Source organism: Mesitornis unicolor, unplaced genomic scaffold (assembly GCF_000695765.1).
Source record: "Mesitornis unicolor isolate BGI_N332 unplaced genomic scaffold, ASM69576v1 scaffold1863, whole genome shotgun sequence".
Taxonomy (NCBI): domain Eukaryota; kingdom Metazoa; phylum Chordata; class Aves; order Mesitornithiformes; family Mesitornithidae; genus Mesitornis; species Mesitornis unicolor.
The window spans coordinates 89,046-116,839 of NW_010172365.1; the positions used below are offsets into that span (position 1 = coordinate 89,046).

The 27,794-nt window shown below is 37.9% G+C and overlaps 1 protein-coding gene across 1 annotated transcript in view; it reads left to right on the plus strand.

The window, feature by feature from the left end:
* The window catches only part of COBL (cordon-bleu WH2 repeat protein), a gene marked incomplete at its 3' end in the record, with an annotated part of 90,042 nt that overhangs the window by 45,983 nt on the left and 16,265 nt on the right, over positions 1–27,794 (plus strand). Inside the window, exons 8-9 of the mRNA XM_010180339.1 lie at positions 17,848–17,986; positions 20,940–21,107. Of these exons, the coding sequence (XP_010178641.1) occupies positions 17,848–17,986; positions 20,940–21,107 (307 nt within the window). The remainder of the gene's footprint in view (positions 1–17,847; positions 17,987–20,939; positions 21,108–27,794) is intronic.

The window sequence follows — 27,794 nt, forward strand, 5'->3', positions numbered from 1 at the left end:
GCTGAAAACCATTGAATTTGTGGCCATCTGCAGGTTACCCTGAAATACCTTAAATGACATTGCAAATGAGCACAGTCTATAGTGAAAACATACCTGGAACTCCTTCTGCCAGCAAGAACCACAGAATAATGTTCAAGCAGTAAAACTAAGGGGCAGGCAGTGAAGGAAATGTATGAATAAAAGCATATTGAAAGCATAATTAAATACTAAATTTGTTCACAGTGTTTTTGAACCATATACTCATGCAGATTTGCAGAATCAATCCCTGAATTTGCAGTTCTCAAATTTCCCATGTGTATATGTGTATGCTACAGACATGGATTTGGAAGCCACTTGAAAATGTGACTCATTACCTTCCTTAGAAGTAAAATGTATTCTAAAACAGTGGCCAAGATTTTTAGAAATGGTTAGCTCAGCTGTCCATAATTAGGAAGCTGAGTTTGTAGCTTGACGTTTTTTTGAACTTTTAAGATGTCAGAAGCTACGTCTGGTTGCTCAGCAACTCAGTATCTGGCCACTGTGATTTTAATACCATATTATTCTTCACTATGCTACCTTCTGTTGCAAGAGGAGTTTAAATTGAGATTGTTAATATAAAAATCTAAGCAAAGCAAGTGTTTCTTCCACTGATGTGCCCCCAGCATAGCAGGGTTTTTTGCACAGATATTTTTCTTGCATGTTTGCACGAAGTGATTACCACTCTTCCACCTTACTTCTTCATAATTTAATACCACGTATTTGTGGTTAGCTGAGTGCAAGGATAATCTTGATTGGTATGAAATCATACTCTTACTGCTGTTCTCCTCAGGTTTTCAAAATTTCATATTTCTCTGTGACTGCAAATTAAGCCCTGAAGCAATGGATTTAGCTCCTGCAGAACAGTGTAGGGCAAAGAACGTTCCTAGTATGCACAGCTGTGTCAGTAAAGGTGCCATCAGTAGAGATATGTGTGCCCTGCAAGTTAAACTTTCTTGAATCTGCTTTGTCCCTGAGTATTTTCGATAAATCTGGTATTTCGGATAATAACACTCCTGCAGTTGGCTTTCCTTCTGAGAAACAGCTGAGTGCTTACAAAGAACCTGGGGTTGTGTGGATGATAGCCTTTTTTCCTCACAAATTCTCTCGGACCATCAGAAGCACGATTTTATGGGAAAGGCTTGATACTAGCAGGCACTGCAGTTGTAGGGAAGCTGGGGGACAGAAGAGTCACAGCTGGATGAGACCATCTACCGTGGTTACCTACAGTACTGAGATATATCATTGGCAGATGTCTAAAACCTGCTTTATTAACGTCTGGTGTATTCACCTCTATAAGCACTGTACTCTTACCAGCCTACTGTCTTCTGCTTCTTCCTTTGTGCATCTGCTCTAATTCATTATTGTGAAAACTCCACTTTGATCAGTCCTGTGAGGAAGAGTTTCAAATTGCTTCAGTTTTACCTACTTGGTTGGCCCTATTTTTGTACAAATTATTATAGTCATACTTGGGCGAGTGGGTGGTTTGCTTTTTCATACTGCAGCAGAACAGCCTTGTGCTGTAAGTATTTTCTTCTTTTTACTTCATATTGTTTCTGTACTTGTACATAAGGTGAAAGGTAATGAGCAGTTCGCAGTGGAGACCATCTGGCAATTGTATTCTGTTTTAATAAGGAGCCCAGAATTCAGCAACAGGGTGGATGGACTTAGATTAGTTATCGCCCTTTCATAGGTCACACCTAAGCCAGAAATGTCTACTAGAAGTCAATAAGATTAGGAGTGCATGTTTTTTTATCATCTTTCAGAGAGGAAGGGAGGTTTCTTTTGACTCACGAGGTCTTCTGGGTGAGGTCTTCTCAACCTTTCTCTTATGACACATTTCCTTTCTCCCTTAAGTGTTCTGTGAATGTATTTTTGGTTTGCTTTGTTGGTTGGTTGTTTTTTTTTTCTGTGGCACATCCAGAAGTCTCCTTTGAGAACAACAGATACTTTATTCACGTTCTGAGGAAGGATGCAATGAATCAGTTTCTGCTGTAGGAAAAAGCTGGTTTTCAAAATGCATCAATTGCTTCTACAGAATATTGCATCTTCTAGGTCACTTCTCAGGTTTACACAAGTTCCCTGAGGATACGAAAGCAAGATTTGTTCCGAAGGAGGGGGGACTTCTGGCTGACCTTTTAAGCTTTTAAAAATGTTGATTAAAAAGAGTTTAATAACTGGGTTTGTACACCTTTTTAGTTTGTTCCAGCTTGATTTTCTTTTTGTGTAAGAAGGCAACCTGAAATGTGAATGGTGCATGTTATTTTTAAAAGTTCCTTTGTCTTTATTTCTTAAATGAGCATATGATGAGTGTAAGGTATCAACTTCTCCAGTCTTGGTGACAGACTTGTTAGATCTCTCAGACAATGCATGATGTCTCTTGAGAGCATTTTTGTGATGAGGGCAGGGACATGGCCTCTTTATTAAAGATGCTCTTTCTCCAGAATTACTGTTCAGGTGCCCAAGTTATGTAAGCGTAAAGCTTACATAAATAAACATAAAACTATTTTATAAGTTTGGGGTTTTTTAAGAAGTCAGCAGGTAGTCAAGAACGTATGAGATGTTCTCTCATCGTTTAAGAATAAACTTAATACTAATTTCCAGAGTTCTTGAGATGACAGAGGGGTAATAAAGTTTCTGAGAAAACTTGTTAAGTCATGCTGTCTAGTTTTGTATTAGAGTTTGGATTTTTGGTGCTGGAGTGCACTCTGTACTGCTGTACGATGCCAGATCAAGTGGCTGGGGACTTTTTACACAATTGGCCTGAGGCAGTATTTTGATAAGGTCGAAGAGTAGCTGAGTTTATCTCTGTGTGCTAATATAAATAGATAGATTATTAATAGATAAACCCATTAAAAGTGGAGATTGTATCTTATTTCTCCATATTCCACATCAAATTCATGTAGCAATTGCTTATTGTAGATGTACTAGGTTGTAAATACTACATGGTAATTATGAAACTTTCCATTAGGCTTTTAGTATCTGTTTGTCTTTGGGGCTTTTATTCCAGTGGCTCTGTTTGAAATTTTTTAGAAGCTTATTTACTTCATTTATGTATTTCTATGAGATGTTGAGAGTTTATGATAAGATCTTTCTCCTTTGCTCATATAGACATACAAAAATAATTTATTTTCATACTGACATAAACACTACCTTACTTTTTGACCAGAGAATTGCCTACCATTCTCCTAGGATGGTAAAACAGTCCAAGTTTGCTTTACATTTCTCACAGGTTAAGGTTGCCTACATAGGCAGATAATGAACATCAACCTTGTCCAATAGCATAGGTAAGGAATGCATTTTAGGTCCATGTCTAAGGAGTGCACTCTAGTTCCTTTGTCTGAGCAGTAGCTGTGCAAAGTATTCTCAAGATGATGCACCAGAGACTGCAGTGCTATCTGAAATTGAAAAGATTGTCTAAAATACTGCATCTTTATTGAGTTTCTTTCTACGGTGTGGAGCAAAGAAATAGAGAAAATATTACTGAATACTATTTCCAAATGCTACTGATGCCACACTTTGGATTTTCGTAAAGGAATTCAGAGAAGGTAGAAGTAGAGTGGTGTTTGGGACGTAAAAGGGAAATCAAGAAAACTACAAGCCCTCCTAATGTGGCTTATATACAGTAAAAACTACTAGAAATAAAATAGAGAATTAAATTAGTTGGCATTTCTATGGAGATGATGAAAAGGTTAAATGCAGCTTTAGCAAAAGCAAAAACTCTGCCTTAAAACTCCCTTAGAGCGCCCTTGACTTATTCAGCAAGCAGATGGTTATGTGCGATTGGGTTGATACAGTCTTTCTGGGTTTCCACAAAGCTTCCACCAAGGTCGCTCACCAGGGATTTCTTGAGGAAACCAAGTCTCCATTCTGTAAGGAGGAAAGTCTCCTTACTCTTAAATAACTGACAGTAGAGACAAGAGGAATCGTGGGTTAGGAGTAAATGATCCACTAATCTAATGGTGCAATGTTGTTGTTAGGGTATTTGAGGATCCACGTTCACCATATTAAGAAGTGAAACAGTAAAGTTACAAAGTGCTTGGTGGTTGAGATATCCAGATAGTAAGGACAAAGGCTGAGTATGAATTAAAACTATTGAAAGACCTTATGAGATTGAGTGCTGGCAGCACTTGCAGGTGAAAGCAAGTAAAATTCTGAGTAGGTAAGTGTGAAGTGATATGCATGAGAAAAGACCACTCCAGTTCCGTAATACCTTGTAAAATACTGATCTCTCAACTCACAGTAACCACTTAGGAAGATCTTAGGATTAGACATACTTCTTTGAAAAAAGTCAGCTGAACACCCAACAGCAATCAAAATAGCAAATCAGATGCAGAGCATTTTAGGAGAGGAGAAGAGGGTAAAAAGAGAACTTTATTACACCACTGTATTGTGAGCTTTATTGTGCTATCTTATATACTGCAACAGCATTCCCCTTGTTCCCATTACAGAATGGGAAGAGACTCATGGAAGGGCATCAAGGGTGATTAAAGATATGGAGTAACTTAATACAGGGACAACTATTCAACTCAAATAAACCATGATTCTTCATCTTGAAAAAGTGGCGTGAAGACTGTGGGTAAGGATTTGACTGTTCCACCAGCCATTACAAGAGCATTTGAAGCTAATAGGAAACAGGCAAACCACACAAAACCAAAGAGTGTGCTTCTTCATGCAAGCAGTATATCTGTGGATCTCCTTGCCAAGGGTTGATGTGGGCGCTGAAAGTTTACATGAGCTCAAAAGGAGACTGAACAAATGCTGAAAAAAATGACAAATCCATTGAACATTTTAAAATATAAACCACATCAGGAAGTCCTTGACATGAAGGTGGTTGGTGGTTGCAAAAGTATTAGGAAGGGGATGGTACCAAGCATACCTTCCCTTTTCTTCTGCTGACCTCTAGGTGCTTGCCACAATCAGATACAGAAGCCTGAGCAGAACTGTTGATCTAACCCGGTACAGCTGTTTTTGGAGAATGCTGAAGATATTTGTACCTACATATTTGTCTCATATGATCTGATACCACTCCAGGAAAGTCACTGGCAGCATTCTCAGTGATTTCACTAGGTCTTCTTATCACTGGTAACATGATAGCCAGGCAATATGTCTCTCATTAAAAGCAGAAACAGCTGTCTTTGTCTATTCCAAATAATTGCTCTCTTTGTTTGGTACTCATAACTGCAAAAGTTTGCGCTTGCAAAATGCCGTAAGTTTTGCCAGTGATTTATATGAGCTATAAGAATTTTCCAGCCCTGATCCTAAAGCAACTTGCCTGGTGTACGTGTTACAACTTAGTACTGTAACTCCAGTGTCAAAGGGACCTTTAGGACTCTGAGGGTCATATTTTCAACCTTCCTGGCCCACATCTCAGAATATCAAGATTCAGGTATGTAGCTCAAACTGCAGCTAGCTGGGAGCTGTATGGGTGATGTCCAGTGCACTCCACTTCTTCACTGACAAAATAAAAAGTGGTGTGAAGGACTTGATCCCATTCCAATTGAAATTAATATCAGATCCAGGTCCATGCCAAATGTTCTCTTAAGTTGCAGGTCCTCTGAGGAGGGAACTGTTAGGACACTACAGTCTCATGCAGTGATGGGGCTATGGTTTTGCTCAGGAGATAGCAAGTCAAATTGATCTCTTACGGCATGCTGCTTTCGTGGATCTATCCAGTTTTGCCCAAAGGGTCAGACAGTGTTTCTTTAAGAAGAGTCTGTAAGAGTGGAGCTTTTCTTAATGACTTTCAGTTAATTGCCTTGTGTTGAAAAAGGCATGTACAAACTGTTGCCCTTCACAGACGTGATGACATACATTAAGTTTTGTAGAAGCAATGGTCTTTGTAACCAGTCATAAACCTGAAAAGTTTATCTGTTTAATATTAATTTCCACTGGACCTGAACCTGGCTAGTGCTATCATGTTGCAGAGTCCATTATAAAGATGTACCAGAACCAATTAGCAGGAAAAAAGAGTAGTAAAAGAGGTCTGTGGTCCTTAAAATGCCCTACACTGCAGTAAATGACTAAGAAATTAGAACACAGAACAAATAATTTCCAATTTGAAGGTGATGTGTTCATTTTTCCCTAAATAGCTTCAATTCGTTAGCTGAATGAGAAGTATCCAGACTTGTTCCTTTCATGTCCGAAAAAACAATGCTCAGATGGCAAACATGAAACCAGCTGATAGACCATCAGATAATGTTTGCCGTGCAGGCTGAATGCTTAATTTAGCTAGACAAGTGCACTCTAGTCTGGATAAATGATACAGACCCAAATTAAAAGAAAACAGAAAAGTGCAATGATGTCTAAAGGCTTATCTTGCTGTCATGTAAAGCATCAAATTGAGGAAGTTTCAAAAAAAACTGCTAGTGAAAGGGAGTAATTGTTACATGTTTTTATGGGGAAAAACAGCTCTAAAATTAATTTGGTTATATGAATACTTAAACACTTTAGTTCTTTTAAAATAGTTATCGAAGGCTAGAGCTAGATGATAAATGCGCTGTAGTGGCTACTTTCTCAATATCTTAAAAGAGTATCAGTTAAAGATATATTACATTTTTCATTTTATATGACGGAATTTTCTTCTCTATACATCTGAAGAAATTCCACAGTTTCAGTCCAAATTACCGTCCATTCTGTTTAAAGCTTCTAATGATCAACTTTGTGTTGCTGCACATTTATTAGCAACATGTGTCCCATTTTAAAAACAAAATCTCAGAAAGCATTTTAATAACTTGAGGCAACCAACTTGTTTTCCAGGAGTGTTTGTGTCCCCCACTTTTAAAAAAAAAAAGTAATTAATATATGTTTTCTGATTCTTTTGTCCCACAATTTTGAATAGGGTAAGGAGTTCCAGTGTGATGAAATAATTCAAAGGAAACTTAGTTTTCTCAGTCACAGAGTGATTAAGTGCAGTTGATTATATTTTTTCTCTGAAGCTTGGCCAGTATGAACAAGGATGTTAGTGTAGCATTTCAGTGAAGGTTTTGATGTTAACCAGAAGGTGCAGACTCTCAGAAGTGCAAGGGGAAGTAAGACTGCCCTTACCCTAGCCCTTGGAGAATCTGTCTTTACTCAGATAAAGTTTGCTGTCAATTAATAGGTTTTGCACCAGAGGAACTTGAAATTTTAAAATCTGCTTTAAAATTGTGTCTTCTTCTGAAAGGAGGCTGTTGCTCCTTTAGCTTCGGGGAAAAAAATCCTGCTGCTGCATAAAGGGAGTCCACTGCATGGCTTTATTTCATTTTTAGAAATAGTTTTTGCAACTTTGTCCAGGAAATAGTAGCAATGTCAGTTCAGTAGTGATTGAAATTGCTTACCTGCTTGAACTGAAGGCTGGATTGTGTGAAGTGCTGAGTGTTCCATGGTTTGACTGGGTATAAACTGTTACTGTAGAGGGGTGGGAGAATGTCACTTACAAAATTTTGTAGGATTCCTCCATGCTCTGCTTTCCTGTTGCTCTCTGCAACGTAGTCTAGTCCTGCCCTCTAACCTGTGTAGATACAGTTGGTGAATTGACATCAGAGTCGGAGTGATCTGGTGATCCTTAATATGTTACAAAAACCCAAACAAGGTGAGCTTGCAGTGTCTTTATTTCACAGAATCACAGAATATTAGAAGTTGGAAGGGACCTCGAAAGATCACCTAGTCCAACCCCCCTGCCAGAGCAGGATCACCTAGAGCAGATCACACAGGAAGGTGTCCAGGCAGGTTTTGAATGTCTGCAGAGAAGGAGACTCCACAACCTCTCTGGGCAGCCTGTTCCAGTGCTCTGGAACATTTACCATTTCACATTTACATTTTACCATTTAACATACGTCACATAATATTCATAGAAGGATACAAGATTTCTTTGACAGTAGGGCTTCTGATTTAATATAGCAGTTACTAAAATAGGTGCTTTTTTTTTGTTTTGCAAGAAAATACAGATCTTGAGAATTGAGTCCTTGAATTACATGCAAGAAAAATTCTTGGAATAGTCTTTTCGCCAACATCAGTAACATTCTTGATCTTTTGCAATAATCCAGTTGCTTCTGGCTGTGAGTTCATGGATCACCTGCCAACTGTCTCTGAACAGACTATATACTACATGTCTTGGGAATAATACCACAACTTGCCAACTTTTCTGAGCACACTATACTACCTGCCTTGGGAATATTACCACAACTTACCATCTGGTGAGATCACGATAGTATCACTTGACCTCCGCATGTGGTCTCTGTCAAGCACTTCATTGAAATCTGGCAAGACATCAGGGCCCGAACATACTGTTCTGTGCAGCCCTGAATTTTGGCAGGGTTGCAACACTTAGTAAGTAAACTTCATCTGGCTTGCAAGTCACAGACAAATAGGACAGGCTGATGTCATCGTAAGCTTTAACTCTCATTAAAGAGAAAGTATGTGTCAAGTAATTATTAGGCTTTGTTGGTCAAGGTATTTAGGGGAAGTTAATAGACAAAGATAATTGTAAGCAGCAAGGCTTCTGAAGAACTGGCATTCAGTAAGCAATGAAAAATGACCCTACCACCATGCTTAATTTAGAAACTGGATTTGTGTCACATTTCAGAATTTGCTTGTAACTTCACCTTTCTTAGATCCCAAATTAAAAAGGTAAACATTTATATAGTAGAAAAAATAAGTAAGTAAATAAGTGCTGTGAAAGTCAGATTTAATTTAATGGTTTAATGGCATTGCATTCTCGTCATTGTTTAGCCAAATAAGAAAGCAAGAAAATATATCACAAGTAAGTATAATCTAGTAAAAACTGTTCTCTGCTATTTAAAGCTATGTTTCATTTGAGTTAGTTCACAGTCATATTCCAAAAGCAATAGAAATAGGGAGAGGGGATTGGAGATCAAATTTCTCTGTCTAGATGCCACTTCAGGTTTTCATGTCTTTAGAGGATAGGTGGTGCAAGTCACTGAGAGAAAGAGGCACCTCGTTTTGTTTGCAGTGTGCTCACCTTAATCAGAATGTCATCACTCAACAGCCAACCCCTGAGTCCTGCTCAGCTCTATGTTGCTGGCATTTCCATGCTTAGATAGGTAAGTGAAGTGCAGTGATGGATTTCTCTAACATGAGATTTTATTTGTAATTTTGGATTTGGCTTCCCTTTGTAAGTGCTGGAAGAAACTAGACTGAGTGGAAATTTGCAGGGATCACTGGAAAGGGATGACACAAAACAACCCATTTACTCATCACCCAAACCAGATTTCTCAGGCATTCTGCGTGCCTGCAGATGGAGAGGGCTGATAGGAGGGGGGTGAACACTGGAAATAAGTCAGGTATGTTTTTCTCTGAATTAGGAAGACTTCTGAGGTGATTGCATAGGAGTTGGTGCTAAGCAGTATAATAAAACTTGGCTATCTCTACAGAATAAAATTGTAAGTGTAAAGGAAAACTTAAGCACCAGGGAGGTATGTGCAGTAGAAAGGGTGTGGTTCTCCTTGTTCCTGGTCAAATGTTTGTGTCATTGCCTGCTACTTTCTAGCCCAAACGGATTTTAGGCTGCAGCCCATCTTTTTGGCAAAGAGTTGGACAAAGATGCAAAATAAATTTTGCAGACCTTCAGTTGGCTTGTAACATCTCTCAGATTTTTAAGAACAGGCAAAGCAAACCAGCCAGTTGTCCAGCCTGTAATTCTGGATGTGAGTCTGAGCAATGAAAGATGATGTATAAAATCCTTATGCCAGTGCCTTTCCCAAAGGCAGTGGCTCAAGGAGATGACATTGATCTTGTCAAATTCATTGACAAAGTTGCCAGAAGAAATACTGAGCTGCAGTCCTACTATGTATTTAAACTTATTAATGCCCACTTGTTCTATTAATTGCATTGCTCTGAAGAGAAAAAGTGCAAATATGAAATGAAAAATTGGAGATGAATTCTGCCTTTTTTTAACTTCTCTAGAGTAGAAATGAATCCTAGTAGAAAATCAGCTTGTGGTGGTATTAAGATGTGATTTTTAAGTGTTTGAGGATTTTTTGTTGGGTTTTTTCCCCTCTAAATGAAGACATAAATGAGGAGGATTACATTGTATTCAGAGAAACAGAGGAAGTTCATTTCTCTGCCAAAGCAAACATCCGCAGACTTGTGTAGTCTACATGTTTCAATGCATGTGAAAATATTTGGTGTTGTAGAGTGACTTCCTTGAGTGGAAATGATATTGCAGCTAGTAATGAGATTTTGCAAAAGAAGGAAATCACAGCTATCTTAGTAATTGAACATCTCAAATTTGTTTATGAATAGTTTCCTGTCTGACACATTTAACTGAACAAGTTAAAGTGTTTAAAGATTAGAATGACATTAATTTTTAACTGCCCTTGACCATGACATTTCACAAAGGATGTGTTCAATAAAAACAGATGGAAAAATGAGCTTGCCCCTTCACCTTTTAGTGACTTTCTTGTGTCAACTGATTTAGCTTTCTGCCGCATGTCGGCTGAGTATTCAAGAACATCCTTCACTTTCATCATCTTCGTTTTATGCATAAAATAGCACAAAGGCATAGCAATTTCTGTAAAATCCACCAATGCAAAGCTTTTTTCTGTTATTAAGACTGAGATGTTTTTGCAGTCACAGCTTCATTTTTGATAATGAACACTAAATTTTGTGACAAAACCCTGTTTCATACCAGAATTATATCATGAGAAAAAATTAATTTGAAATTAAGCAGCATAAAAGTAGACAAAATGATACAACATTTTGTGCCATCTGATTGAAATATTAATGATGAGGGTATTTTTGGAAGAGAGATGCAGTTCACACTGTAGTTATAAGCCAGACTTCCCACTTAATGCAGCACCCCGAACACTTTCAGCAGCAAAGCAGCTCAGGAGCTGAGGCCATGAATATGGTGGGGGTGTAACCATCATGAGGCAAATGCAGAACAAGAAAGCACGATGCAGAGCTTCAAAGTCAGGAGGAAACACCCTGATGTAAAGCAGTGTGTGTCATGGTTGTCCTGCTTGAAGAGTGGTTGATGTCAACACTGGACTTGAACTCGTGTTGGCGGTAGCTTGGGAGTCTCTAAACATGCTCCATGTGAGAGCAGCCATGTTCAGAGTAACACAAGTTATTGGGTCTTGCTGCTCCAAATGTCAGTCTTGCTTATCACAGCATGAATTTCTTAACTTCATATGGCTTATTTTAAAAATATCCCTTTAAGTTTGTTATTATTCATTTTACTGTCAGGTTTGTGAGATCTAACACTGAAAAATCAACTTACCAAACCAAAATGACTGATCTGGAGAAACTGCTTGCTAATTTCTAAAGTGTAGTTATTTCTATGCATTTTATCAAAGTGACAAGTTTTTCAAATAATACCCTCTTTAAAACTGTTTCCATGTGCCAGATTTTTTAGTATCTTTGTGTACATTGTTTTTGCAATATGTTGTTGCTTTGCGTGGGATCCTAGTAAGCATTTTAACCTACACAAATACATTCTGCACCATAAGGACGTGTTTTTGGGAAACATCAAACTGCAGTCTTTAAATACAATTTGTAATGTACTTGTGGATTAAACATTCAGTTTTTAATCAAATGAAATGAGATGCTAACCTAATAAGGAAACAAGGTAGGGAAGTTCAGTGCTGAATAGACAGTTTAATACAATGTAACTGACAGTGGTGAGCCTCATGAATTGCTCATACACCCAGTTTCTTTGAGAGCTCCCTGAGTTCTCTTTTGTTAGTGTATGCCAGTGAAAAGCCTAATAATGCATGACCTGTCCAGGGAATATTAAATGTATGAGTAAATGTTGTTTAAGACACATTAAAGTTCAATTGGGACTTCTTGTGGTTTCTCATGCTAGGCGTGTTGAAGCATCTGTTGCCCTGTGAAAATGCAGAATCAGCTCAATGGAATAGCTTTTATATCATCAAGTTTAATGGGCAGATTTATGTCTCTGTTCTGCAGCTGAAAGATTTATCTCTCTGATTTTCCTAGAGTGGCTTCTCTTGGATCAAAATATTTTCTTCTCAACTGCCTTAAATTATGTACAAAATCATAGCAAAATATTTTTTTAAACTCTCAGACCAGAAATGTTACTTACATACCAGCCTACCACTTGTCTTTCATACAATGCCACAGAAGCATCAGCGCAGTTATGGTTATATCAAGAGTTTAAAACTGGTTAATGAAATGTGTGTCTTTTCACTTATAAAGCTTCTAGTAAAATGTCTCTCTATTTCATGATTTCTTAAAGTTCTTTGTGAAGAACTTGTGAAGAGGGTTGGGATGGTCCCACGCAGAGTTTGGAGTGAAACTGTTGTTTGTTTAGTTACAAGTTTGCTCTGAAATTTTCTGTGGATCATATTCAAACACTGTTGTAATTCGACAGGCATTCTGGCCCCATGCGAGATCATTACCAGCAGGTGTATCAGAATCTGACTTGCTTAAGTCAGAGTGTCTTGCCAGTGTTGGATGATAGAAACCAGTTTGTTGTTAGGACATGCCAGTGATTGAGTCCGTGTGTTCTTTCTCCAATCCTTTATTTACTTCTAAAAGTAATTTCTACAAACAATCACTCACTGTTTCCCCGAGCAAGACATTTTGTATACAAATTAGACAGAAGTCACAACCGCACAAGTGGTTTACAACAGTAAAAGATCCTGACATGTAATGTTGCACAGAAAGGAGAAAGAAGCAAGAGAGTATATGAGCTTTCTTCACACAGTTTATATCATATGCTATTGAGTTTTTTTATTTGTATATACTAAACCACCATGAGACATCACTTAAAAACAGTCTTTATTCCAGACATAATCCTATTGCTGTTAGAATATGGGTATCACCTCTAGTTACACTGTTTGAGCAGAAAGAAAACTGCTTTAAGGAGGATTTTGTTAAATGGCAAACCTGGAAAATGTTAGGTTTTCAAGTTTCCATTTTTCCTTTTCTGTGGCAAAATTATAGCAGGGAGAGTGAAAGGAAAAATAAATTTGTTGCCATAAGACAAATATTTCTTGTAATGTTTATGAAACTATTGGGAAGAGTGGTTTGGATTTTAAAACACAAACTATGGACGTTTTTCTTTACATCTAAATCATATATTGAGTAGGTCTACTGAGAGGTTTTCTGTTAAGGCACAGTTAGAACTGTTTAGATATGTCTATCAGTCTTCCAGGATTTCTCCAGTAAGTATGGATGCCAACTACAGCAGAAACCTACAGTTGTTCAGGAAAAACATGTTCCAGGTAACTCAGGAAGATGCTGTTCGATTTAAGTGTGCAAGTCCAATAAAGTCTTTCTATGGCAATTTTCAAGTTCTTCCCCACTTGTGTTCTTAGTTGTGCTTCTGAGCTGAGATCGCCCAGCTTTTTTCCAGGCTCTTTCTCAGTCCTGCAGGAAGTAAGTGTCTCTCATGTGTCCACTTTTCTCTCCAGACATCAGTCTTGGGAGCAGGAAGAAAACACAGCTCATTCTCTTGGTCTCTGTGTCCCAACACGGTAGTCCTTGAAGAGTATCAAGCTCCACCTCTGCTATTGAATAAATAGGCAAAATGTATTGCTTGAAAGGCAGTAGTTCCCAGAAGGCACCAAAGTGCTCTTTAACATCCAGTTTAGATGTTACATTATATTTTCCCCTCAAGCCCACAAAATCCAGCTGGGCTTCTAGTGCTAGCTTAAGGATTTTTATCCAGATTTTTCACCATTTTGGAACACCTTGGTAGCTGCTAGGTTCTTTACTGCAGTTATATCTTGACTAGTAATTACATCATCACAGTACTTTGTTATTTAACAAAGATGCACTGTGTGTACTTTCCAAGGTTGCATTAAGCCTGATCTCTTGTTCTCTGTCATCTACAGCAAGAGTGTGTGGGCTGTCCCTAACAGAACAAACTTGAGTGTGTGCGGCTCTCTGAGTCTTTAATCTGTCTTTGGAGACAGTAGAGTAAGATTTCCTTGTTGGTCCAAATAGTGATTCAGACAACTGAGATCTGTAGTCAGCATCATCAGGTGGGTTGTGAATGTTGGTAGGCATTGGAGGGACAGAGGAGCACAAATTAATTATATCGTTTCTGGCTTACAGAAAGAGGCTCAGTTTTGGGTTCAGTAAACCTGCAGTAAATTTAGGCCTATTTTGGTCTTGAGTAAAAGAAAGGTGGCATTTTCCAGATGACTTAGCAAGTACTTACGTAGATAAACATTTCTATTAGAAAGATTAATAGTGAAGAGTTGATAAATACAAAACCACTGTCTGACCTGTAAGTAGAGGACAGGCAAGGCAAAGGAGTGGAGCTCACATTGGAAATTTACCTGAGAAGCTCCTTGTCTTTGAATGCTTGCTGAATTTCTAGTGATGGTGGCTTTTGTTTCCTTGGGCCTCCACTAATGTTTTTCATTAATTCATATTCAGTGCAACTTAACCTGAAGAAAATATTGGGCTCTTATGCATGAGGAAACTCTAAGCCAATTTATGCATCCACTCCTACTGTATCCACAGATGTTTTGGTAGTAAAATAACCGTCAAATGCTGCTGATTGAAAATTTCAAGCATTAGCCTTATAGGATTCTTTTCCACACAAGTTTGACACATAACGTCCCCATGACATTGATGTTGTACTCTAAATACATTCTAAAATCTTATCTAAGCCCTTCAAATTTTAATAAAGATGTTGAGCTTTCTCAGAATGAAAACACATTGACCACATTCCTCAGATATTTTGTCTGCAGTATTGACAGTATTTTTCAAACAGCATGTGATTCATGACATGAATTAGTGGAAATTTTTTTTTGCATCATAGTGGTCTCATCAGTAAAGGAAAAGAAGTGACACTGTCTGTCAGACTTAGGTCTTTTTGACTCACTTTATTCATCTTTTGATGTTCAGAGAACACTTCTTAATATCTTTTAAAATTATGTATTTGTGGCATAACAGAAGCTGACCCAATAATTTATTCTAGTTAAAAAAGCTACATAGGTGAAGCGCAAGTGCTAAAACTGGGAAATACTCTGTTACACTCAGAAAGTATTACACTCAGAGTGTGTAGCAAAGTTTGGATGGGAAATTACTTCAGAAAATGTTGTTAAGGCTTAATTTCTTTATAAAAGAAGCAGCCAGCCATAGCAAATTATTTTCAGATTCTATTGTTTTTGTATATACAATTGTAAGAAAGAAACAGAATGTTCTTTGTGGGGTTTTTTCCATTTATGTTTAGCCTCATAGGTTTGCTGAGGTTGGCATTAAAGAACTGCTTTTAACAATTTTTATGACCTGTTCTTGAACTAGACACTTGTTGCATACATTGTAGTGTGGCTGGCTAAACAAGCTTCTCATCTTCTTTATGGTTTATACTGCACTTAGCTGACAGTATAATAAAAGCATTTTTGTGTGTGTATTTGACCAAACATGCATTATGGCAGTTGAGCACTAGCTATTTTCTAGCCTTTTCTTTAGCTGTAGCAGAGTGTTCATCCGTACACCTGTCTAACGTTCCTCAGAAGATTCAAGTAAATAGGAACGCATAGAGCTGAAAAAAATGAGCTGGCTTCTAGCAAGGATCCTTTCTTCTTAGTAAAGCGGTAATGTATCTTTGAGGAGTTTGACTATACCAAACTCGCATCCTTCATTCATCTCATACTTGGGGAATGGTGACTAGTGATCTCTATTATTTCAAGTGGAAAATGCGTTTTCTTACTTTCTACCTTGATTCTCAAGATTTCCCAGACTTATCTTTTAAATCACCAATCCATCCATTTTTCTGTCCTCAAGGAAAATGACTTCTCTGTCTGAAGACACAGGAGTGAATGTGGAAGCTATGAAATGCTCTTAAATAACTGCAAAAGTAATGGTTTGTGCTTGTGAAGTGTTGGGGAAGTTGAGATGCGGCGTATCTCCGAGATTATTTGAGTTCTCCATAGCTACTGAAGTTTGGAATATCCTGAAGAATCAAGATACAGTATTAAATGCTCACATCTGTAGTTACTTAAAATGCAGTGCAGAAGAATGTGATTTTTTTTCCCAAGTGTCTATTTGGCAATTACCCCAAATAGACATGGAGAAGAGTGCAGCATCATGTAGCTGTCCTCCATATAATTACTCCTCTGTAAACCAAAGCCTGATGAGTGTGTTTCATCAGTTTTCCATGTTCAGCTCCATATTGGGTATACTGGGTCTATAAGAACTGTGAGAGTGGGATTCAGCTTCAGTCAGTTGCAGTGAGTTCCTAACCACTGGCAGGCAGTTTCTTCATCAGGAGAGTTGCTCCATCTTAATATAAAGTAATACTGTAACTTTGAGCAAAAGTTTTTAAAAGGAGCTCTAAAATTTTGCTGTATCCCTTCCTGAATGTTTGGCTTGGTGTTCTTTTCTGGATATAAGTCTAATTTTTCAAATGTCATGAAGCGTGGTGATCAAAATTGAAGTCTGTAAAATCCCTAGTTGCCATTAACATTCTTGCCTATTTACTATGCCTGACTTTGTCTAGAATGGCCTCACTGGCTTTAGTCATTCACCGTATCCAGTAGACATTTAGTGTAAAATGCAGAAATAACCCATGGTAGTAGGAAGCAAGAGCAGAACATTTTTCTTTCCCACTCTCTGTTCCCTCCACCTTATAGAAACTGTTTGCCATGAAACTGCAGCTCATCCTGATTAACGTGCTCTATGTCCAGTGCAGTTACTTCCAGGTTTCTCCATATACAGGCTCACCTCAGTGTAGGAAAGGACAAATCTAAATGAGTGCCTTTTCTCTGAACTCTGATGATACCTTTAAACAGTGTGAAGCTACTGTTTGTTTAATGAAATCTCCCACAGCAAATGTCTTTGAAGGGTTCATTAATCTGTTGGATTAAAGTAAAGATTATTATTATTATTTAGGGCTTTGAAATGTTAGCAAACCACCGAGCAGTTCTGTATATTAGACATCTTCAGCTACCGGGAGTATCAGGATGGACAGAGCAGTGAAGTGATGCATATGGAGACAGGAACGCCAACAGCATGCCATGTGTGGGCAGCTCCCATTACCCTCTGCCTCAGCTGAACCTGGTTCTTACTAGTGCTGTCAATACCTTTCAAATATAAAATTTTCACAGATTTTCCTACATGTTTATGTTTTTGGGGGTTTTATTATTGTTTTTTCTGGGAAAAAAGCTAAGTTCCAACAAGCTACAGAAGATATTCTGCAACCCAGTGAAACTCAAGTCACTTGTAATAAAATTTTTCATCTTTTTAAAAGCAGTGTAAACAGTAACAAAGTCTTAGCTTGCCGACCAGCATGTTGCGATTATTGGAAGCCGAGGTGTTACAAATCTTCAAAAGTATGTCTGTGAAGTCCAGTAGACATAGAGTACAGGATGATCTCATATCATCATGCAAGCAAAATTTCAATTCAGATTCTTCTCTCAGAAGTCCTTAAACAAGAATTTGAGAGGAAAAACAAAGAAATTAGAGAGTTTATTCTCTAATACATACTATACATCTAATACATACTGATTGAAGTATTTAACCATAATTCAAGGTCTGAAGAAACCAGTGGAAAAACAAGATCATGCTATGGCTCAAGCTTTACAACGTATGTAAAGTCGTACTGTGTGTTGCTTAGCGTTGGTCACTCAAGTTCCCTTTTACCAAAAACATCAAATGTCTACCAGACGGGTGTTTCTGCTGTGACATTCATCTGCAGTTCTTGTCCCTTTTCTTCTCTGAGTGCGGTATTACTATTCCTCCTCCAATCTGTCTTTTTAATCTCCTGTTGTCATTATAAGTGCTCATTATAAGCGTACTGTGCTGAGAAATTAGGTTGTATGACAATCACTTTTTTTTTTGGTTACTGACAATTCACAACATCAACAAAACGTATCCTTTACTGTGCCTATTTTTCCACTTTGCTAGATTTCAAAAGGAGCATCCCTAAACGATTTACAGAAAAAGAAGAGGCGTGCCCCTCTTCCACCAACTGCATCTGCTCCACCCACTCCTGCCATGCCAAACAGGACAGAAGAGAGGGAAGACAAGAGGAAGAGCACAATGGGTGAGAGGTGGTCTTTTCTCCTGTGTAATCCCATGCATGTGCTTTCAGTGCTTGCTGTTTGAAGTTTTCCTTAATTCAGTTATGCTGTGAGTTTGGAAACTGGTAACTTGGGGAAAAAATGCATTTCTCTGCAGAATGAAAGTCTGGAAATAAGTGTTGGTATATTACCTCTTTTTTTTTTTTCAATTCAGAGTACCGTAGGGTTGTAAAAGCTAGCTAACACTCATTAGATGATTTGGATGTTTGGTACAAGCTCAATATCCAAAAGCACTAGCCCTGAGCCAATTCTGCACCTTTGAGTTCATGGTTTTTTTGGTAGTTAGTGGAAATATGGAAACAGTAAATGGAAATGCTAGTAAATGGAGATAGGCCAAGCAATATTGAATGCATCTGAAGCCATGGGGTTCTGCTAGTACAGTGAAGCTGGTTCAGTGTCTCCTCATGTTCCTGAAGCCTGAAGAAGTTTTCTTTTCCTGTAGTCCTCCAACAGTTTGTCATCAGCTGGCCATGTTCAGTGAAGTTTTTATTTTTAATTTAGTCCTCAGTTTTATTATAAGTCAATCTCTGCTGAGTCTTCAGCTAATCAGCAGAAGAAAAGAACTGATGCTCTCAAAGGAATGCCATATACAGCTGGAGACAACAAAAGAAACTGTAGCCTTCAGCTGTATGTGACACGACATTTACTCTCATACAGGAAGGCTGAGAAAGGATTTCCTAGACTTCTGTCATTATCTGACTCCTAGCTTATTCACACTGGTGGGAGCTTTGCCCAAGTGAGGACCCCAAGAGTACGCTTTTAGCAAACGAAGGGATTTTTATGATGGGTGAAGGTATGAGATAATAACCCCACATATTTGAACTCATTTTTTCAGTACATTAAAAGAATCATTCTTCAAGTGCCATAATGCACTCAATGCACTTTAGTTTGTGCCTTTGACCTGGTGTTTCATAAAGTGCCTAAGACATACAGATATGACATACTGTCATACATAATTGCTTACATTACAAATGCTTCACAGTTTAGAGAGAAACCTCTTGGCTTTGCTCCAACATTTATTTTCAGTAAATGCTTCACATTTAATGCCTCAGCATTTATGTAGCAGTAGGAGTCCATTATCCTGTGACATGTTCAACTCCATTGACATCTCTTATTTAAACCCTCTTAAGGGGAGCATTATCACTGTGCCATGTAACACAGGAGTTTTCAGCAAATTTGCCTACTTTTAACCATTGCAGATGTCACAGTCTGTCACTCCTCATGCTTTGCCCAAGTGCTGGTCACTTATTGATGACATTTGGTGCTTTAACGTTTTGTAAGTGTTCATTTTATTTTGTATCAGTGCTCAGAATGTTACAGCTGAAATAAAGCAGAGCCACTTCTAGTCCGTTCAGTACTGTGTACATAAGTGCTTGCTGGCCAGACTCTGCTGATGTAGGGTTCTGTAGTATCATTTACCTTAATGGAGCCTTATTAATTTACACCAACAAAGAACTCATCCCACAGTAGCCCCATCTTCAGTGCTTTTCATTGTCTGCTACTTTCTTGAATGAATGCATTCATTAACAAGAAAAAATGTTGCAGCAAAGGAAGATTGGTAAAACAGCCTCTCTTCAGGGCCCTTGCAAGAAAACGATGAGAAAGCACAGATGGCTCTGTAAGCAAGAGAGAAAAGCTGTGAATAAAGCAAGACTGTAGTGAGGAGAAAAACGTGGTGCAAGAAATAGGCAGCCACATGATGGAAAAAAGATTAAAGCTACCTTATGTATCTCCAAAGTTAGCCACAGGAATCAAAGCAAAAGATCCTATCAAAATATTCTTAAACTGGTAAATTCACTTCAGTATTCAATACTGGACCACTTGTTCTGACCCCAAAGTATTGTGCCCAGTTTTCTCATAGCAGTGAAGAAGGCTCTCCACATTTGCCAGCATTAAATTGTGGCTTGAATCTCTGGAAGCTACTGACCTCTAAGTAGAAAACTCTCATGGTTTAATCTTTCTTCCTCTCTCACTCTTGGTGCTGCTTCGCTTCTCAGCAGTACCAGAGCATGAGCCTGAGAGTACAGGAATGATCAGAATGGATCAGACCAGAGATTCATCTCTGCCAGCATCCATCTTCAGCAGTGACCACAGCAGATGCTTAAGGCAGTGTATGACAGCAGAACGAGCATGGTTCCTCAGTGCCCTTTCAGCCTCTAAGGACTTTCCAAATTGCAATAGCTGTAGTTCTGTACAATACAAACTGCCAGAAGCTTTTTTATATTGCCAATGGTTAGTAAGAGTGTAGTACAAGGATGCACAAGTATTTATTTACTTATTACACACAGTATTGAAATAAGCCGCCAGCCAAAGTTGAGAGCATTTCCTTTGATAGCTTAAAACACTGTTTTGCAAAAAATTACTTAATATTCTGCTTCTCCACAATGAAAAATAATAAAAAATCTACTCAGAAAAAGAAAAACCTGTCAAGATACCTACTTCAAAACACTGACCTGAGGCATCTTCCTCTTCTCTCACCAAGAGTCAGGAAAATAGTCACATAAAGTATCCTAGAGGTCAAGAAATGTAGGCAGTTTGGCACTTAAGAAGATAAAAATAAAACACATTTTTCACATTTCCTTACATAGCTTTTTTCTTTTTTTTTTTAAATTAAACTATTTTTCTCCTTCCTTATGTCTGCCAAAACTAGTGATTTCAGCTGTTAGTTGTGATGTATACATATGTGCTGTATGTATATGTATGTATACGTATACTCTGGTCCCCTTGCTGTTGCTTTAAGAGAGACCTAGTTTTTACTTCTCCCTTAATTATTTGGGGGTACCCAACAGCAGAATTTTATCCAGAGAGACTTTGGATATGGGTAAGGAAAACTCAATGTTTGTTTAAAAAAAAAGGCTAAACAGAGCGATCATTATCTTGACAATAAAATAACTAGTCAATTGATCCCCCCTGTAGGTGATGGACGGCAGGTGCCGCAAAAGCCTCCTAGAGGCACTCGTGGTCCACCCCAGTTAGTGATCCCCCCACCCCCACCATACCCTCCTCCTGACAGAGACATTGTGGATCCAACAGTCTGTTACAGAGAAGGAGATGTTACAGCACCAACAGAGCTGGTACCTAAACGTACGTTTGAAAATATATGTATTTGCATTTCCATTCTTCTGATGGTTACTCACAGGGGTAGCTTTTCCAGACTTTCCTCTCTGCTCTCTAGACTTATGTGTCTGTTTTTTCCCTTTTTTCTCAGCCTATTGTCTTCTAAAATGCCCAATGCAGTGTAAATAATTAATATAAAGTAAACCAAACACTTGTTTGAAGACAGTTTTGCCTATGATACCTGGCCATTGTATGGAAATGTTTAAAAGCAGCCATCAAACCTTGGGACATTGTGCAGCTGAAAGCAAAAATCGGTTGTCTTGTATTAATTCTCCATGTTTGTTTTTCTGTACTAACATGTTTTCTGCCTTTCCAGAGGTGAGTTCCTTTGAGATTTGATAGGTCTATCAGTCTAGGTTGAAAACTACAGAGTGTCTCCCTTAGGAAAATTAAGCCATTTACAGGAGCTGTATATTTTTAAAGGCCCTCCTGTCTTAGTGGGTACATCTTCCTTGCCATCTCTGGATAGTTCTTTCTGTGCTCTTCCCCGTGGGGCAAAACAGTTACCAGACAACAAAATACGGTATTTTCCACATTCTTGTGTATTTGCGAAAAGCATGTTTCCGTGCTACTTCTTCATGCTTATCCATCGACTGTCTTTAAATCTTTGTACACAATCCAAGTCTTTGATCATGTATTATGTTCCCTGTGGGCTTGCCCTGCACACCCATGTAGATCTTGTAAAGGCAGCAGAGCTCTGCATGTTATGGTATCTCATGGACACGCTTCCTTTGACAATTAGGAGGCTGTCTCCTAACCGTGGGATAGAGTAATGTCTCCATTAGCTGCTAATTTCACAAAAGATCTTTTTCCAGGACATTTTCTTTACCAAAATTATTCAGCAGGTAGCAGTTACTCTTCTACGTTAACGTTGGTTTGTTTGCTGTTGGATACCAGCTAAAGCATAATTTTTCAAATCCATGCTGAGGAAATACAGATTGACAGGTTTTATAGGGACAGGAGAAGGAAATTAAGGAGATCCATACTAGAAGAAAACCTTAATCTTATTCACGATGAACCCTAATTCATTTTTACCAGCATATGCATGGAAATCATTTTATACTTAACATTTTCTATTTTCTCCCCCCCCGCCCCCCGATACTATCAGCTTGCCTACAATATTTTCTTTATTAAAACTCCATTGTGGCTGCCTTTGCATTAATATTTTTGCTTCATTTGAGTTTCTACCACTGTTATTTTGCAATGCTTTCCTGATCTACCTTGGTGATCAAATACTCTTTAATCAATGCAGCTCTGATTTTATCATCCTGATCATTTGCTCTTAAACAAACACAATATCCCAGCCAAAAGGATTTGATTAAGCTTGTACATGGAAACATAACATGAGCTTTTATTATCCTCAGTTTACTGAGAGCAAAATAGTAGTACATAGTAGGTACTTATTTTAGACCTAAAGCATCAGTGTTGTAGAGGGATAAGTTCAGCTTTATAATTGTGCTGTGCTCTACCTAGATAAGGATACATGTATAGATTAAAGATACGTGTATAGTTTTACACAAGAGAAATGTGTGCAGATGTACCCATGAGAGAAAGCAGCATGTATGACGGATGCTAATTATATTGCCTAATGCCATTCTGAAAGGTGCTTAGATACTGAAGCAATTGAGCGGTACAAGAACAGAGTTTTGCAATGATGATTTTTATTACCTGGGAATGCCTCAAGCAGTGCAAATAGGGCTTTGGCGGTAGATTTAAAGAAGAAAAAATTTTCAATCTTCCTAGCTCTAACCTCAGCAAATGTGTTTTCTCATAGAGCAAGGTGGGAAGCAGCATAAGCTACTGATGCCAGGTATTGATGAAAGGCATATTTGTTCTGAAATCACTCTCAAAACAGCTTTCGCTGATGAGGATTGTGGTCTTCCTTTGCTGAGTGGGTGACTGTCGGCAGCTGTTTGTCTTTCACAAGATGAGATTCCCATTCAGAAATTAAAATTCTGTGATCATGTGGAGTATAAATTCTTGTTCCTGATGATCTGCCACTGTGCCTCTCCCTCATTCCCTCCCAGCAAGCACAGTTGTCCCACTGTGCTCTGGGAAATTCATGTTAAGGAATTTTCATTTCATAGAGGATGGTGGTAATCACTCTTCACAGAGTTTTCCAAACTTATGTGGAGTGTGAGTTATTTGTGAATAGGACCTTTAGTAAGATACTTGGGGTTTTTTTACTCTAATGGTAAGAAGCTCTTTCACAAACAAGAATACAATTGTTCCTCACAGTTTTTGCTCTTTAATCTTTTTATTCTCTCTACATTACCTTGCCTCTTAACTTTTTGTCTGATAGATCTTTAGCTGTATGTTGTGTGTGTGTCTAAAATGATATGTTTATGGGGTCCTTTCTCCTTCCTTACCTTACTAAGCAGATTGTTCATGGCATGTGATTCTAAGATCGACTGTGCTTTGGGAATGCAGAAGTGGAGATTGTCACCTCTGTTGCATGGCGTTGTGTTACGTCACATGGCTTGTGAAGTTCCCAATAAATCAGTCAATAGAAAGGTCTGTGCTACTCACCTCAGGTAAAGAATGCACGTATTGAAAGGCTGCTGTACCTAGACAAGCAACTAAAACATGCTGCCTTGAAATGTTTTCAACTAGCTAATTAGAATAAATGCAATATGTTTGGAAAAGAATAAACAATTCACCTTCTTGTAGAGTGAGATCCTGAAGTTTAATTCTTCGCTCTTACACTGGATAAAGTACTAGTAAACTCAGGGTTTGCTACAGGGTTACTCAGGTAAGGGCTTGACAACGGACTGATTTTTATATTTCAGAAAGTGTTCTGTTTTTAAAGAAGTGAAATAATTATTTGAACGTGTCTTTGTTTCTAGCTATAGATCAAAATAATTAATCATTACTTAACCAGAAAGTTTGAAATGGATGGAGTGGGTATAAGCATTTCCCAGTTATTTTGTATAGATGACATGTATACTACTAGTTGATGGATAATACCAGTTTAATTTTAAGGAACGAGGAGAGCAGAAAGGACCTTATCTAATTTTTAATGTTTTTCATTATATTATTGATATATTAACAGGTAATACAAGCCACTTGACAAAAGCTGTGACAGTTTCACAAGCAATTCGATCATATTTCTTCAGTCACCTTAGATATATATCTAGTCTTTCACAATCATTAGGGATAGTCTCTAAGGGTTGAATTTTGTTAACTTGAAGCAAAAATAGGTGGAGAAACTCACAGAGAGGAAGCTACATTTTCTTACATGTGGCTCTAAATCAATTGAGCACTGCAGGCTGCCGAGTAGGGAGTTTTCCTGGGCTGTCACAGTGCACTGCCTCAGAAGGCATCTGTCAGGTGACCCAGACTTCTCTTGCTTAGAGATGGTCTTTAAAGCAAGAAAACTTGCAAGTGGGACTTAGGAGGCTTATACCACCATCACTCTTCTTGCTCATCCAGCCTGATCTGAGGCTAAAGAATGAAGTTGAATCTCCAGCATCAACTGTCTTGTACCTTCTGGAGAATTAAAATTCAGGCCAAGTTATGCATAATTCACAGACATACTGCGTATCAGTGGGTGTTATGCTGTTGGGACTGAGTTTGTTTCTACATGAACCCAGGGAGTTAGTCTCAGAGCATCTGTGGGACTGTGAATCTTAATACATGTGCCTACGTACCTGCACCTCTTTTGGGCGTCTGTTTCTTTAGCTTTACTGAGCATGCTAGCCATTCTACTGTCTGACCTACACAGTATTTATAATTTTATCCTTTTACTCTTTTCCCCCAACAGTTTACTGTTGTGCATCATTCCCTTCATATACCAAGCGCGTCTGACAGACCTTGCCTCTTCCTATGACCTTCATACCTCTGAACCTCCTGTTGCCTCTGCTACCCTGATTCTTCTGTTGCCTTCCTTCCTCCCCTGCTGGAAAAGAACCTTTTTTCTGACTGAGATTTCGGCTTCCTTTCTTTTTGAACTTGCAGATTCTCTTTTAATTACTATTGATTATTTTTGGCTCTGGTTCATACTCGTTTGTGAGAAGTATGCTCCAGAACTGAATGCTGTGTTATGTAAATCTATACATCAGCCTTAGAAAGATTATCCGTACATTTGTCTGTTCTTTTTGAAAAGATTCTCTTCATTTTGAGCCATGTTTTAATTTGACTTGGTGTTTCGAATAGTGTGGTTTTTGGGACAGGGTGTCTTACTTTCAGTACTGTCTAAAGATTTAATGAAAACTTCCTAAAAACATGTTTTGTTTTGTTTTTTTTATTAGCCTAGGTATAACATTTTACATTCTCTAATATATTCTATTTTGCCTTCATTGCATATGTTTTGTTACTTTGGAACAAAACAAGAACTGGGCATGGCCTAGTCAAGTTGAAGTGCAAGATTCTTTCTGTATCTTGGCTATTGATCAAGCTGCCAAGAAAAAAAGAAACAAAGATCTGTTGGATCTATAAGGGTCCTAAAAGGAATACTAAGAACCAGCACCAAATGCATTGATTCATAGGCTTTACATCTGCTTTCATCCTGATGCTTAGTATGAGTAATTTTATCTTGATGTCAGAGATATCCTGTGGAAATCAAGGTGTGTGTTCTATTTCTGTAACAAAAGACGCAAACACTGTTTGCTCAAGATAAATCTTGTTCCACAAGTCTCCTTTTTACAGTTGTACTATTCCTAAGTCAGTGAGTTATAATTAAAGTATCAGCTATGGGATTGTACTTACCAAAAACAACTTTGTGCTGAAGAAAGTTCTTCATGTGAACGGCCCATGAGGCATGTATTTTTAATCATTCTGAACTATAAACATAGGTTTTATGAGTTGCAGTTGTGCACACACCCAGAACTATTCTGACCTCACATGTACTGTGATTTAAGACATTTATGTTATTTAAATAAGTGAGTTGCAATACATAACTCTAATTTAAATGATGAAAAATTATTGTTTTACCCTCAAGCAAATAATCATGTTAATCTTGAATCCTTTACAGGCAGACAAAATGAAGAGTAAGAAAGCAAAGCATTCCTACAGATAATGTGAAACATGACTAAAGAGGGTTTTGATGGTTTTTAATACAAATAGGACATGTAGTTAATAAGTTTTAAGTGATGCTTCAGAAAGTATACTTAATACCCTAAGGGTCTTCTAATAAAAGTGGAGGAGAATTGAACTCTCTGCGCTGCCAGGTACTTTGTAATAGCTTCTTAAGACAGGACAATGGTTTAATTGTAAGTCTTCTCTTAAAAAAAAAAATAGTAGGTGTTCACAATGTGAAGATTAAAAACCTAATTTACTCATTCTTATTACTCTATTTACATCCTATTTGTAACTCCAGTTACATGCCCCATGGAGTTCAAACTGGTATAAATGGGATAATGAAGTGGTGAAACAAAGTTGGTTTTTTTTATATTGAGTATGATGTAGAAGTACAGTGTATTGTAAAAGCAGTTCTTTGCATTGGCACCTAAACTTTTTAAAGTTTTAAACTGCATTTTGAAGTTTAGCTTAAAGGAGGCTCAAGTTTTCAAGAAAATTAGATTTTTTTATGGAAAAGTTTCCTTGCTTTGAAGGAATATAACTATGACCCCTTTCCACATAGCTGACAAGTTTGCTGTTAAAAGCTCTCTCTTTTCAGTTGGTCTGCTCAAACTTTTGAAAGCTCTAGGTGGAAACTCAAAAACTTCATTACTCACCCTTAATTATTTTTTTTAAATTAAAATGCAAAGTTTGCCTCTAAAACTATGGTTTTGAAAATTAACATTTTCTGTGAAATTCCTCTATAAAATATTTTAATGATTGGTTTAAGTTAGCCAGCTCTGCCTTTCTCAATTTAAAAAAGATATCTTGCTTATGCTAGCTCGTATCCTTTGTTGCTTACAATTTCATAAGTGCCTGGTACATATGAAGTATTAAATAGAACTTTAAAAAGGGAAGAAAAGTTGCTGCACCTTTACAAGAAATCATCTTAATTATAATAAATTACACTATGATATTAGCATGTTTAAAACCTCCCATTACTATATGCAGTGTGGGAAAGAACTTTCAGTGGCACTCATTAAAACCAAATCTATTCAGTGGAATTGCATAGATAGGCTGTTTCACAACTGTTAATTTATTAATAGTGTCTGTGTGTGCAAGGGGGTAAAGTTTTTAAGCACAGTGTGATTATGGGAACGTGAACTCGCTGGAAGTTTGGTTCATGAGTACCAGCTCAGCGCCAAGGGACAGTCGGGGAACCCCTGCTTGTTCCTGACTTTGACCCAGGACTTCTGACATCGCCTCAATTAGGCTGCTGGAAGAGAATGGGCTTTTCTGTCATTTTAAATGACGGGAAGAAATGTCATTTAGGTTAGTTTGAGTCTTAGGTTAGCAGTGATGTGAAAGGACATTAGTTTGGTTTTACTCCTTTTATTTTAACCATGGAGACATTAGAAGTGTTATGAGAATGACATGGAGAAGTTGATAACAAATTGAAAATGATACTACAATTTTTTTCACCAAAATACTCTTACCAGAGTTAGTAAGAAACACATTTAATATATTTGGAATTTTTCTGCACTGCCAAGCAGCATTGCTCAAATGCTGTCCTTCATGGTAAGATATCTGGGGTGAAAAACAAAGAAACAAAAAAACTCTCCTAAAATTGGAAAATATTATTGAGCCCTTTCAGCA